At 43.0% G+C, this 15034-nt stretch overlaps 1 protein-coding gene across 4 annotated transcripts in view; it reads left to right on the top strand.

Annotated features, from left to right (window-relative positions):
• ctnna1 (catenin (cadherin-associated protein), alpha 1) overlaps window positions 1–15034 on the top strand; it is a 69871-nt gene that overhangs the window by 44582 nt on the left and 10255 nt on the right. For all 4 annotated transcript variants that reach the window (XM_035649406.2, XM_035649407.2, XM_035649405.2 and 1 more), the window contains exons 14-16: window positions 3460–3570; window positions 6256–6437; window positions 12419–12524. In XM_035649406.2, coding sequence (XP_035505299.1) covers window positions 3460–3570; window positions 6256–6437; window positions 12419–12524 — 399 coding nt within the window. The remainder of the gene's footprint in view (window positions 1–3459; window positions 3571–6255; window positions 6438–12418; window positions 12525–15034) is intronic.

Below are 15034 nucleotides of genomic sequence, written 5' to 3'. Positions count from 1 at the left end.
GTGTAGAAAGGTTCGCCTTTGATCACATTAAGAAGCTGCAATGCCCAAAAAGAAACATGATCCCTGTGTGAAGATTGAAATTAATTTACCATGGGCAGCATCAAAATAATGTGGCTTCAATTAAGGCATTTGAACAGAAGTGACAACATTGTAACTGTGTGTGTGTGTGTGTGTGTGTGTGTGTGTGTGTGTGTGTGTGTGTGTGTGTGTGTGTGTGTGTGTGTGTGTGTGTGTGTGTGTGTGTGTGTGTGTGTGTGTGTGTGTGTGTGTGTGTGTGTGTGTGTGTGTGTGTGTGTGTGTGTGTGTGTGTGTGTGTGTGTGTGTGTGTGTGTGTGTGATGTGGGTCTGGGCACCAGATGCTGTTTTTAATGGTATGTGAGAAAGTGTACATGCGTGCAGCCCTAGAAGCCAATGATTAACTTGTCTCAGGCAAGAGCCGACCTAATTGACCAGACTTGCACTCACGTCTAACAACAGTCTTGGTTGTCTGTGGGTTAATGGCCTCTGCTCGAGTAGAAGTATAACGGAGACAGATGGTGGATCGGAGCCGCCAAAGCTTTATGTAAGTGACTGACAATAAGCCCCCGCAACAAAACGCACTCCAGCTTTAAAGAAGAATTGATAGTTGCTAAGACTTTATAGTACAACTAGTACGTAAGTTGATTTGTCTAAACTGCTTCTCATGTGTAACGGTACCCAATTATCCATTTACCGCTTTGAGTTACAGTGGGCTGGTTGGTGATATTATGCCACCTTCCATTATTTCCAAGGCTTTAATCTTTTTAATTGTAATCATTGGTGTTGACAGCAGATTTTGTGTTGACAGTGGTGCTCCCAAACTCTGCCCGGGCTCTCATTAACGATGCTGCACAGACATGGACAAAAACCAGAAGAGAGGGAGACCATCATGCAGTATTTGCATTATAATAAGCAATTGATTTAAGATGGAGGTTTTAATTAGCATTCTTTAGTTGGACCGGGAACCACATTCAAATTCCATCTGCCCCGGCTCCACTCTTGTTATCCAGAATGATTAAGCTGTTAGCACTGGGCCCGTGGGGCAGGCTGCACACTACTCGGTGGGTTGGTGTGTGTAGGTGTGCATACATTCAAAAAAAACATTTATGAAAAATCTTGCTTATTTATAATTAATCCATCAGACTCAGTTGGCCATTAATTGGAAGCAGAAATAGCAGGAGACTCAACTTAGACTTCATCCATTATCTAAGACGAAAAATGATCAAGTTCCCCTGGGTTTGCCAAGATTTCTTGATCAGGTGTGAGAGGTAATCATTACAGGTTTTGTGGTGATTATTCAGCTGATGATTCAGGTGGAAATAGTTATTGAGTTTCCAGCAGCATCAACACAGCAGTCTCGTTATGCTTCCTGTTGATTGTTGCTGTTTGTAATGAGGTTAGACATAAAACATAAAAATCTCTCAAGAAGAACACAGTGCTCGGCTGAACTGTCCACCAGTGGCTCATTTTACATGTGAAACTAGGGATGTTTATCTCAGAGTCCAAAGAAATATGAAATATTGCAAATCAGCTTCAGAGTGCTGTGACACAACTTCTCTTGAGGGCATGTCCACACAAACGCACTTGAACACACACTTGCCATCTTTCTATCAACCCTCAGCCACTCACACTGCACTGTGACCTACCATTAAATCAGAGCAGACAAGTGTGTGGTTCGGGCTACTTAAAATAGACACGTCTTTGACCTCTGTAAGTGGTGCACAGACAGTCTGTGTTGGACGTCCCTCAGATATCTGACAGGTGGACAGGACCCTCTCCTCACCTGCAGCCACATCAGAGAAAATGCCTCCCAGTCATCGAGCTGTCTCAAACCAGGGCCACACACACGGGAGATACAGGGGACAGCTGTTGCTACCTTTAGATTTGTGTGCTACGTCACAGGACAGAGTGTTTCTCCCGGCTCTGTCTTCCACAAAAAAAGAAAAGAAACTCACAGAGGTAATGAGCAGAATGTCCAGACATTTTCCTGAACTTTTCCAAAAGGGACTGCATCAGAGAACGCAATTGTTGCCCCTGGACATTTTACAACAACACCCTTGTTAGAATATCTGGCAAATGTCTGGAGTGAGCCCACGTGAGAATACAGAAGGAAAATATCCAGAAGATTCCCGGCGAGTGAGTTGTTCTCTACTCAGATGCCATGCCTCACCTGAATGTTCTGGTGTAAGCGCATTGGACCCAGACAATCTCCTGCTGCGTTCATCCATATGTAAATGTCTGAAAACAGCTATGGCGTTTATACAGGTGAAACTGAGCATTTCAGCTTCCAGAAACAAAATGGAGATACTGGACATTACAAAATGAAATATTGATAGATGTATTTTTGCCTCAGCTTGAAAAATATTATTAACATCTACCTTGTTTTATTAAAAGAGCACAACTGCCGTTGCTTCTCTTGAGTGATTTCCCATTGGGTGCTCACCACCAACTATCATCGCTGTGCCTCCCACATTCACAGGTTATCTTTTGCACAGGCCACTGCAGGTGATATCTCTGCCCCACTGAACAGCATTGTCTGGGTTGAAAAAGATGCCTGTGAGTCACTACAGTGTTGTCTCTGAAACCGTACCCCTGTTCCCTTGAGAACAAGGGCATCTCTACATTCCACAAAAGCGTGTAAGGCTGTTCGGAGACCTTCAGCTATTTTTAGATGTAAGGGTCCCAAATCCATTAAAGAAGGGAGGTATTCAGACAGCTTGATAAGCACACGTAGCAGCAGAGGTGTGATAATGCACCTTTATCGGTCCACATCATCCTCCTGTGCCCGTATCACCACAAAATACATTTTCTTGTCAGTCAGTTTTGTGTGTTTGCCGCAAGCATGACCTGTTGAGAAAGGAATTATTTTTCAAATATTAATATTTATGGAAAATTAGTTGCTCGTGGCTTGTTTTGCATTCAATGCTCAGGAATAGGTGCAGAATCGGAGATGAAATAGCAACACTCGACTAGAACACAACTCGAGCCGTGGCCGCCTTTTCTACCGAGAGCAGCGACAGATGGAATTCTGAAGCGTTTTGCTCCCAATATGTTTCATACCAGAACTCACCTTCATTTTCCGTCTCAAAATGCACAGGCAGCATATTACACTTGATTTACAAATTCATTTAGACTTTAGAGTTTCTAGAACCATGCTGTGGGGAAGAAGACATTTATCTGACGCCGCTGTGGCTGGCAGCACCAGGGCATTTCTCACAGATAATAAGCAGGCTGGTTATTTCATAGTGCTCAAAAGGCTGTAGTATGCCAATATTATTTTATGTTCTTCGCTCATAGCTAACTGCTTTTTCTTAACCCATTCTCCCTTTTCTACCCTTTCTCTTGTTGCCCCTCCCCACCTTGTACACTTGGCTCTTGATCTGTCTCTCCTGTATTGCTCTCCCTCTGATTCCTTTCTCCTGCTCTGTTGTGACATTACAGACTCCAGAGGAGTTGGACGACTCTGACTTTGAGACCGAGGACTTTGATGTTCGCAGCAGGACCAGTGTGCAGACAGAGGATGACCAGCTCATTGCTGGCCAGAGTGCACGGGTGAGTTGTAAACTGCATCTCGTAGTATTTTATAGATATTCCCGAGTCTGATCTCCTGCCTCAAAAATCTTTACCTCTCAAATGGCGTCAATAATACCTGGTGAGCAGTGGGAGATGTGTGCAACAGAGAAAGTGCAAACAATTTTATTGTGTCCCACACTACAGAGGCATGATTGAAGATGGTTCAATATTGACTTACACGCTTTATATATCTTCTATCATTGCGTCCGATATTGCCATTGAACTTGATTAAGTTTAAGTTTGACAATGCATTAGAGGCTAAATTAAATCACTTGGTACAATAGGATGAATTAACAGTTGTAATACTGTCCACACAACGTACAGAACATGTATAAATGTTTGATTTATATTATGTATGCCCATATTGTACCAGTCGGTGTTTTACTTACAATTACGCACAGTTGGCACGACACCACCACAGAACATGTGACCCACGTATATGTAAGAAATTATCTATTTTTTTATGGTGCGTTCAGACCAAACCCAAAGCCAATTTTCTCGTTGCGTTCCCACCGGGTCGTTTGTGTTTAATCGTGCGATTAAATACAACCCCAAGTCCGTGACTTCGGGGGAATCTCTGTGCTTATTGGCTTTTTGCGACATCACATCACGCAAATCTTTTCGCTCGAGTTCAAATATTTCAACTAGAGCGCGTGAAACGAATGCCACATCTTCACCTGTTGAGAACTGTTGACCGTTGTGGGAATGTACAGGGCTACAGCAGAAACTATCAATGTTATGTCTGTCTCCCGAGGATGGCAAAAACTGTTTGGATTTTTTCACAGTCTACCAGGCCAGATGAAACAGAATTTTTCCCGTCTCTTTAAATGGTCAGTCCTACTATCGCAGATGGGTATGTTGTCAATGTGAGGAGTGATAGAGTGGGGCACGGAGGGGCTCTACAATGAAGCAACAGTGCATAACACTGTTAAAGAGGTGTTGAGGTGACTGTTGAGGGGTGGGGTGGCGCGATCGTATGCGTATCTGGCATTCACACGAACTCAAATTCACAAACGCACGGGGGGAGATTTATCTTCTCCACCCTGGGACCTGGATTCAAAAGAGTGCGTTTTCAGGCAGCGAAAACTCAGGGTGCGTCTGGATGGGAGGCCCATACGTGCAAGACTTCTACGTATTTACAACAAATTCGCATTCGTGTAGACAGGGCCTTAATCATCACTGGTGACCCTCTGGAAGTCTGAGTCTCTGTCTGCAGAGACCTGCTGCCTTCCTGTGTTCTCCTCTTATTTGCTTTCCTGTGTTCTGGATGTTTCTGGTCCGCAGCCGTGAGCCAGAGGGAATGTAGCCCGCAGCTAATAACAGTGCCCAAGATGAATGCGAAAATTTATACGAGCGACTAGTTTAAATTGTTATGTCCGTCTCCCTCCTCTCTCTGCTCTCTGTCTGTGTCATTATCATGGCTGAATAAAGAGCTGCAGGTCTGTTTGACTGGGACTGAGCCACGCATACACAGAGCAGAGAGGCAAAGGTGATCAGGAAGGAGCTTGTACTTCACTTGTATTTTCACAAATATGGCAATAAGGCACCATGCTGCCAGGATGTGTCGAGGCGTGGGCGTATTGATTTATGCTTTTGAATGTATCCGCTACGAAACGTTCAGAAAATAACGTTTTTCTTTGATTCACCGCTTTGTTCTTGCTAAAGCCGCATCCTCTCCTCATTCACTCTCTTGCGTGCGTGTCCACTGCGGCGCTCTCTCTGCCTCGCTGAGCGGCGGGGGGAGGGGTCAACTTTGAATGGTTTATTTACAAGCAGCAGCTGACAAATCCTGCTTAGTTTACCTTTAGATTATACAGAGTTTTGAGTTAATCTTAAAACATCTCCGAATGGTGCAGTACCATTTGTACATTTCCATCATGCTGTTTCTTTTTTGTTTGTTTATCACTGTTTTGTTAGCTGGAGGTATGCAAAGCCCCAAGCTAACAAAACAGTCACATTTAGCTTTTCCCTCAACAGCTGTATTGAAGCTCAGATGAAAGAGTCATATTTTACCTGTAAGGGAATAAATGGTCTTGTGATGTTATTTGATTTTCCTTTTTCTCACGTGTCCGCTCACGTCAACCTCACAATCGCATTCACTGAATATCTGATTTTTTGTTTGAAAACTCTCCTTTAATTATTCAGCCGAAGACCCTGGATAGAAATGCTCAAATTTACATTTTATGATAATAATTACTGCAAAACAAATGCCCTTCTTTTTAACTGAAGTATCCATAAGCACTGAGTTTAATGTATAATGTAGAGCTCTTGGCCTTGTATGGGCTGTGGACCTCATTCTGAACCTGTGTAATGTGGTTGAGTACAACAAAACCACCACCACTAACGTAGACCTCTGTATCAAAATGGATTAAGTTAACTCCTCTCAGAATATTTTAATAAAAACTGAATATTGTAAGGTTCATTAGGGAATAATATGGCAGGGCTGATGTGAAAAAATTTGAACTAGGAACACAGAAGTGCTGCTCACTGCAAGCACCACTGTGGTTCATGCTCTTGCCTGGCAAGAAAGCTCTTCTGCATCCATGGAAACCATAGGGGATGATGTAAAACAAAATGCCCCGGAGACACAGAAATGGCCGCACTAACAGTATGTTGAGGTCTAGTGTGCTAACCCTCCTACATTTCCCGTAATTCCTCCTCCAGGCTATCATGGCCCAGTTGCCCCAGGAGCAGAAGGCGAAGATCGCAGAACAGGTGGCGAGCTTCCAGGAAGAGAAGAGCAAGCTGGATGCTGAGGTATCCAAGTGGGATGACAGCGGCAATGACATCATAGTGTTGGCCAAGCAGATGTGCATGATCATGATGGAGATGACGGACTTCACCAGGTGAGTTCAGACTGACAGTGTGGCTCAACCCCATTTGTAGACATTTTCCTGGCCTCAAAATTCCCCTGAATGTTATTTTAATATGGTAGCACATTTTGAAGTATCGCTTTGGTTGACAATTAAGTCAAACTTTAAACTCTCTATATTTGTCTTTTCTTCATTCACAGGGCCACTATGCATTTTGCCATCTTAACCTCTCCTCATATTAATATTCCTGCAGTTGTGCAATTCAAGCAAAACGCCTTCAAGACAAAATGTGCGTTTAAGTTAAGCCAGTGTCAAATAAACCCCACATCACCCAATAAGCCTGCGTTTGTTTCTCAGCATTTACCCAAATCTGCACAATGCTATGCATCCAGTTTAACACTACTATTCATGCATCAATGCTCTTCATTTTCCTTAAGCAGCACTGTAGGTAGGATTTTCTTCTTGATTATTTTTCCATACTTCCCTAATCTTAATATGCACAACCATAAGCAGTGCATCAAATCTCCCTCTCTCTGGTTCATGAATAAAGCTGGGTGTGCACTGTAAATCTTGAACGCAGAGCTGCTACAGGGTGGCCATATTCACCCTTGTCAGTGGTTTGCCGAGACACTCAAGATGGTAGAGAAATGGTTCCAAAAGCATCTCCAGAATCATGATGTCTCCTGGAGGAATATGAAACATCTCTGCAGTAAACTGCATGTCTGAAAGATTCTGTGATTACAAGCTGTGGGTGTTTATAGAAAACTCACAAACTTGGTTCATATTTCACTAGTGTTGGTGTCTACCAACTACTTGTGGGAGATGTAAAAAAAAAATCTGAATTGAATCAACATTGGTTTCATAAAACGTTCACCTCCAATCTGAGACTCTGTTCTGTCCGGGTGTTAACATCCGTCCTGAGTGATACGATCACAAGTGGTCAGTTCTAACTTCAGGTTTGAACACACCCAAGATGTATTGAGGCGCATTTGAGATCTGATCGCTCAGATCACATCACTCTAGGACACACGGGACCACATTCTTTTAGCTGTTTGAATGCAAATGCATCCTGGGCCACATTAAAGAACTGCCCACTCGCCTTATGTCCTCCGACTTCAGATAGAAATGAACCAGACGTGTTTTTACACTTCTCAGTGTTTCCCATACATTGATTTATGTAGCATTGTGGCCACTGTCACAATGTTAAAATGATTAAAATTGTAATGCTTTGCACATTTATTCACTCAGCCCCTTCTGGCTCTGCTCTCTCCACCTCACACCTCCACACTGATAGACACACAACAGACACATCTGTATAGACAAACTGGCTAAAACATAATTTGGTCTTCGCCAACAGAAACAATACACGTGTGTATTTACAAGAAGGGCAGGGAAGTGAGATTGGATCATGAGTTGTCACAGGAGACACCAGGCACAGGAGAGTGCCTGGTGAGAGCTGACATGCTCACTGTGGAGCTGACCACATGTGATGGGATATTTCAGGACTAATGTTAGTACCAGGTCTGAACGGGGCCCTGGGCATTTAACACACTTGGTCGTTGGGTTTGTGTGTTGTAACAAACACAGCATCCCTGTGCACTTCAAGCTCAGTAACACATTCAGGACAAGTTTAATGTCAGTTTTGAATTGTCATACTTCCACTTCCAGCTGTCCACTTAATGTCCACTTGTTATCTGACAGCTCTTGATACCAGGTCTGAGAGGCGTCCTTATTTCTGACTGACTAGTGGTTAGTCCCACCTCTTGTAGGTGCCTCACTCACACCCTGAGAGTCTTTGTTTAGACCTGGTATTAACATTAGTCCTGAGAGAGCCAGTCACAAGTGGACAGCTGGAAGTACGACAGGTCACACCTGGAATTAAAATGAGTCTCCAGTGACTATTTCTCAAGTGGACGGCTCCAAGTGCAGGTGTGGAGATACTCAGAGGGCAGATTTGAGATCCAAACCACTCACGCACACACACTTGGCAGTAGTGTGGGATGTATATTTCCTTGCTCTTTTAGCTGTGTGAACACAAATGTGTTCTGAGCCAGTTGAAGTAACACCTACTTATCTGACATCCTCTGGGCCACTAGTTTTCATAGTGAACCAATGTTTATTTGATTTTTTTACACTTCACAGTCTTTCCCCTACATTGATTTATTTGTGCCCACTACCACAATATTAACATTGACCACCACATATTGGCATTCTATTATTTTTAAATTATTATTTAAAATGGCTAAAATCTTATTTCCTTGTAGACCTGTGCACAGTGCATTGATTCAATCGCATCTCTCTTGCTCCCTCCCTCCCTCCCTCACTCACTAGCTCACTCTCACACTGACAACGGACCCGTCTGTCATTGTCAGACTGGCTAAAACAACCACACATTTGGTCTCTGCAAACAGCAATGCTATACGCGTTTATTTGCATAGAGCGTGGAGGGGGGCTGAGGTCGGATCTCAAGTGGAGATGCATGTGGAGACGTATTCTAAAAGGGTATGGAGTAACCAGGGGGAACGAGTAATTTTTCTAAGTCCTTCTGACTCGTAAATGGTAAAATGGACTGTATTTAAATAGCCACGTGGTGAGTCATTGTAAAGGAGAGCTGTGAATTAATAATGACCTTTCACATTGTTACACACAAAGCACGGGGAAATTACTAAATGACGAGGTCAACCAACAAATGTAAACCTTGGATAAAATATTGACAGATGTTGAACAGCATCTCTGTCTCTTTGTGAGCAGCTACCCGGTGTGAATGTTTGTGCATGTGGAGGATGTGAGGGAACATTTTAACTGGTAGAATATATTTGCGCCTTACAGCATTTGTATGACTGTGTCTTCTTAAAAATTCAAGTGAATTACTCAGAGGACATTTTGTGCCTCACTCTTGAGTCACATCCGCAACGATGATGAAATTGTGCCACTCAGCCTTCATCCTCTGAATGGGTCAAAGATCCCGTCTCCTTGGCCAAAGAAGTACAGTACTGAAGACCTGCAGCAAAGCTCCAAATAGGAACACAGCCAGGATTAAACTGTGGTTACACAAAACCTGCAATTTTTTTATCTGAATCCTATTCATCCAAAAGACTAAGGAAAAAGTAATTTCTGCTTTTGACATTACAACCACTGTAGACACGGATGTAACTTGAATGTTAATGATGCTGCTTCAGTCTCATGGCTGTCCATGTTTTGATTAGATGGAATATATACTGCATGTGCTTCTGTGCGTGATCACATTTTTTTTACAATTACAGCACCTCAGCCATGTTTGTGTGTTGCGCTGTGAAGTACTAGATATGAATGTTAGGCCATATCGGGTTTGACATTTTTTGTGTGATTCATTAAAGGTATGGGTACACAGAATTCTAAAGGAGGTTTGCTTTTCTAGTGAATATATTTGATTCCTTAAAAAACAATATTGTTTTTAATCATAGTAATATTTACCCTGGGTTGCTGAGTTTTTGTTAGTTATGAGTTGAATAGAGTATTTTGATTGGAGCTCAAATCTCTATGACCTCAGTGATGTCAATATGGCCTGACTTCACTTTTAATGTGTACAAAATATTCTCTATTCTTGGTTATTGCCAATTGAAATCGTTTGTAAAAATAGAATGGAATGGAAATGGAATTATTTAATTTTCTTCTTTTGCTGGTGTTATCAGGTCAGTTAATCTTAAGAGATTGATAATTTATGAGCTAATTTTTATGTGGCGCACTCAGACTTTGGATTGCGCTCCATATATCCTGCTTTTTGTCTGAGGGCTGAATATATATATCTTCACATAATGCCTTCACTCTTGCACGCGGCAGCAGCACATGGAAGGTCAGTAGCTGGCTAATTCAGCCCACGCCCAAATTATTGCCCCCTCAACCTTGAGCTGGCACCAAGCCCTGCCAAGGTTAATGCTATATGGGGTAATTGATCTGGACCTCTCCCCTGACAAAGCTACAGAGAGTGAGAGGTATTCTTGTTGACTCCCCGCATCGCTTATGGCTATGTGGCAGCATTCATGAATAAGGCATGTGTGGCTTGGATACATGCAACATATTTGGGAGCCACCTGTCTCAGAGCACTCTGGGCTGTGGAGTGCTCAGTCTGATGTGGTGCACACCCGTATGGAGTCCTACAGCTGTCACCAGACCTGGCGTTCCCAGCCCTTTCTACATGTATGAATTCACTATGAAAATCCTGCGATGGTGTCCTTGTCAGGAGTTTTCCTGTCTCTCTACATGTCCTCTTTGTGCTTTCCCCAGTCTTCACATGGCCACCTACACAGAGCTGTACATGGTGAGGGACTGTTGTAAGGGGGATTTTTAGGGTAGAAATAAGCGGTTTGCTGTATTTGAAGCTTTGTGATGTGATTTTTTTTTTTTATAGGGACAATTAGCATTATAGTAGCTGCACTCAATTAAAAATGCTCCATGTTGCCCACCACCTCCTCCCCCCTCCCTCAAAGAACCCATCGCTGTGCCTCCAGATCTTTCCCCCGGGGTTTGACTTGCCCCCAGAGAGCTCACAGTATGTGCTCCGGTGCATGGCCTAGGACCCTGTCTCGCTTTACAGCAGAGCAGTGAATAGAGAGCGAGAGAGGGGAAGGGTGGGAGATGCGAGGAGTGGGAAGAGGAAGCGAGAGAAACAGAACACAAAATTCCATCTGTTCTGGGTTGGATGGCTCGTTTTTTAGCCTAGAGAGAGAAGCTTTGAATCCAATTTGTGCCTCTTGCCAACTGTGTCCCAGAGTCCCAAGTGGGGGCAGGGGAAAAAGAAAAAAAGAAAAAGGGTTGACAAGCTTTACAGCGGGTCAGGTCAGAGCTGGACTGGACTGACCCATGTTGGGACCAGCTTTGTTTGACTCAACGAGGGTCAGGCCTGGAAGTGTTTTTTAGGACAATGAGCAGCGCCCTTTCAGTTGAATTGTATTCTCATCTCTCCACGTTCAATTCTCTCCTCATTTCTGTGGCTCCTCTTAATCCCATACCTGGATGAAAATGACCATGCAAATAAATGGCTTGTGTGTGAGTCAGCCAATATATCTCCAGCTATTGACATGAAACTAGTTCAAGTTGCTTCTTATTCTTCTAATAAACCGGTCTCACTCACTCACTCACTCACTCACTCACACACACACACACACACACACACACACACACACACACACACACACACACACACACACACACACACACACACACACACACTTTTCATATCACTTTTTTTTTACATAAATAGTGAAATACATATATCCATCTATATATAGTAGATTTACATAAATTCACAGAACCTTGTTTTCTGTTTTTTCATATTCCCATTGAGATCAAGAAAGTACATATATAACTATTTATCTATCACGTCAATTTATATCAATTTCCATTAACTTACATCACATCAATTTACGTCACATGGCATCACAGCACATGAAGAGATTTCTAAAATTAACAGAGAGGAGCGCTTCCCCGGAGCTCTTTTAATGGTCTCTTGTTTTCATACTAGATATTAAACTGAGGATTTCTGTTATGATATGAAAGGCACTGGGTACTGGTACAAGACGATGGCCTCTTGAATCAGGATTTTCACCAGAATTCTTCAGTATGATTATGCTGCCAGTTTTTAAAAGCACATTATTAGTGTATTTTGTCTTTCATTTGCTTAAGTACTGCAAAATGGGGTTAATACCCTATTTCGTAAGGGGGTGGGTGATGGTGCAGCAGCATGATCTCATTCTGGTCCCAGCCCTCTCATCTCTGACTGACCAATATGGTGGTAGAGTGTGTTGTTCAAAATCATCTGTGCGTAAGCACACACACACACACACACACACACTTATGTGACGTTTCCCTCAACTAGTCTCATAAAGTCATGGCGCTCTATCCATACCGTCCTCTAAGTGACAAAAAACCTTCTAAAACCAACAGCTGCTCCATGACTGAGATGCTCCTCCTGCATATTGAATGAGGCTGCAGTTGATCACAAACTGTGACTGATCCTTCCACTTTTCTCTCCGCAGGGGAAAGGGGCCACTGAAGAATACGTCCGACGTCATCAGTGCTGCCAAAAAAATTGCCGAGGCGGGATCGAGAATGGACAAACTGGGCCGCACCATCGCTGACAACGTAAGTTGTTAATGAACCTCCATCCCCGAGAGTTTGGTGTAGACTACACCTTTGTGCCTGCATCTACCAATATATAATTAGAGCCGTAGTGATCTGCTACATCGACACTGTCAGAGCCATTGTGCAGCGACGCAAACGACAGATAAAGGAATGTACTCACTTACTCTTAAAGAAAAATGTTGCGCAAAATTCTAGCTTTTGCAAAATGACGGTTTTCAGACGGGGGTTGTTTGTAAAAAATTAAGCTTTTTCCTTTTTGTAAATCCTGTTTCACTTAATCATGCAGTTGTGTTGCAGTGAGGGATGCATCCCATCATTGTGTGCGTCATTAATTTACATCAGAAATTACATTTGCCACTTATTAAGCCATGGATGTTCTGAATACAATGCACCAGTTGACACTGTGAAGTTGGGAGTTGAGTAAACTTTTTCATTATCCAAATGCACAACTTGTTCTCTGCTGCTGTGTTGCTAAAGGAACTGACAATGCTCCGTGCTGTTGTGTGGCGCACAGTCTGAAAAGGCAAAGCTTTCATACTGATTGCCTCTCGACAGCCCCTCCTTTTGTTTTTAAATCTTGTCCTTTTAACGGCGATGCGTGCGAGTCATATTTAAAAACTCAGAGGCAAACTTTTGGAACATTCTGCTGTTGTTACTTTAAGCCAAGACTGCATGAAAAACAACATTCGCTACATGAAATTTAATTTCATCACATTCTTTTTATTTAATTGTTGTTTTTTTTTCTCATTTGCACGTTTATAATCAAATCCAAGTGAAAGGCTCGCACAGCAAAGCCTTTCAGATGTTTACAACTGCTTTGATTTGTGTTATTCATGAGACACTCTTTTCCAGTCTTTACCAATTTCTTTGAAACACTCCCTCCTTCTCTCTCATCCTTCCATCTCCCACTCCCCAATTCCCTATTCCATCATCTCTCTGCATATATCCCTTTCCCTGGAGAAAGGGAGTGGTCCTTGACACGGGGAAACACACATTCAATTATCCATGGCCTCATATTTCACTTGAATACTTGCACTGTACCGCTCCTCAGGGAAACACTGTACATGATTTATCCCCCAACTTATTCATGTGCCATCACTAAGGCAGAGACTTATTGCCTCTGTGTCTGAAATATGTATACATTTTGTTGTTAAATCGTGGAAGAGTTTAGTAGTGAGGTTTGCGACAAGACAGAGTCTTCTCCCTTAAAGATTTAGCTGACTTGTGTGGTGGAGATGACCCAGCTGTGGTTCTCATCTAGTTCTGTCAAGAACAGTCACTCCTCCAGTCTCACGCTGACATGATTGCTGTCAGATATCGATAACATTGGAGGCGTTTGTTTGGAGGCGTTATCTCCACTGATGTTATTAAGTGGAAACATGGCAACTGCATGAAGTGTTTGTTAAATAATGTGTTCATTCAAATTGAATGTTTCAGTCTTAAGTGCTTTGCATCCGTCTTGATCAAATATGTTGATCTATTTTGCAAATTTAAATACTTGGGTTAGGGTCTTAACAAGATTCTCTACAAATGGCACTAGTTAATAATTAATTTAAGGATCATGTAGTTCTGAATCGTAGCTTTTTTTCCCTCTCCCGGTTGTTTGCGTGCTGGGGCGCATGAGAAGTATGTTCCACCATGTGCTGATGCCGGCAGAAAAAGCCTCATGCTTATTAAACACTTCACCATCAATTTTACTCATACTCAAATGGGGCGTAAGAGGTGTATCAATTACCTTTGTCCGATTTTCGGCCCAACCGGGGGTTTCAATTATGCCAACACACGCTGGAAGCATCTACATCTTGCTTTCAGCACAGATCTCCCCCTCGTAGTCTGAGATAATGAGCTGCTGGCCTCCGAGAACCCTGCACGTGTGATATTTTATTTAAGGTGCCCTCAGATCCTTAATATTACAGGCCCACGTCTATCACAAAGTCACAGTCGTACCTGTGTTGACCCAATTGCCTCTGAGTCATCTGAACAGGGAAGAAGCTGTTCTCTGTGTGTGTGTGTGTGTGTGTGTGTGTGTGTGTGTGTGTGTGTGTGTGTGTGTGTGTGTGTGTGTGTGTGTGTGTGTGTGTGTGTGTGTGTGTGTGTGTGTGTGTGTGTGTGTGTGTGTGTGTGTGTGTGTGTGTGTGTGTGTGTGTGTGTGTGTGTGTGTGTGTGTGTGTGTGTGCGCGCGCGCGCGCGCGTGCGACTGGCCTGTATCTCTGCAGGCACATGTGTATGGATGTGTTAGATTGAGGTGACTGTTTTTTTTCTTCCATCCTCAACTATCGGTAGTTACTGGTTTCTTTATCTTTTTTCCCCGCCTATGTTTATGTATATGTTTGTGTGTGTACACTATTTGGGGATTTTGTGGTTTGAAGCACTCAAAGTATGAATAAATGACGAGCTTTGGCTGTTTGAACAGAAGTCTTTGCCAAGAGCGTGGACCCCTCCAGCCTCTGAACCCATCCAGCTGTCCCCCTTAGCCCTTCTCTCTCAGCAGAGACCAGAACACTAGCAGA

The sequence above is a fragment of the Scophthalmus maximus genome, chromosome 9 (assembly GCF_022379125.1).
Source record: "Scophthalmus maximus strain ysfricsl-2021 chromosome 9, ASM2237912v1, whole genome shotgun sequence".
In the NCBI taxonomy this organism is placed as follows: domain Eukaryota; kingdom Metazoa; phylum Chordata; class Actinopteri; order Pleuronectiformes; family Scophthalmidae; genus Scophthalmus; species Scophthalmus maximus.
Note: the sequence above shows the minus strand (reverse complement) of the source record. Positions and strands in the feature narration are given on the sequence as shown.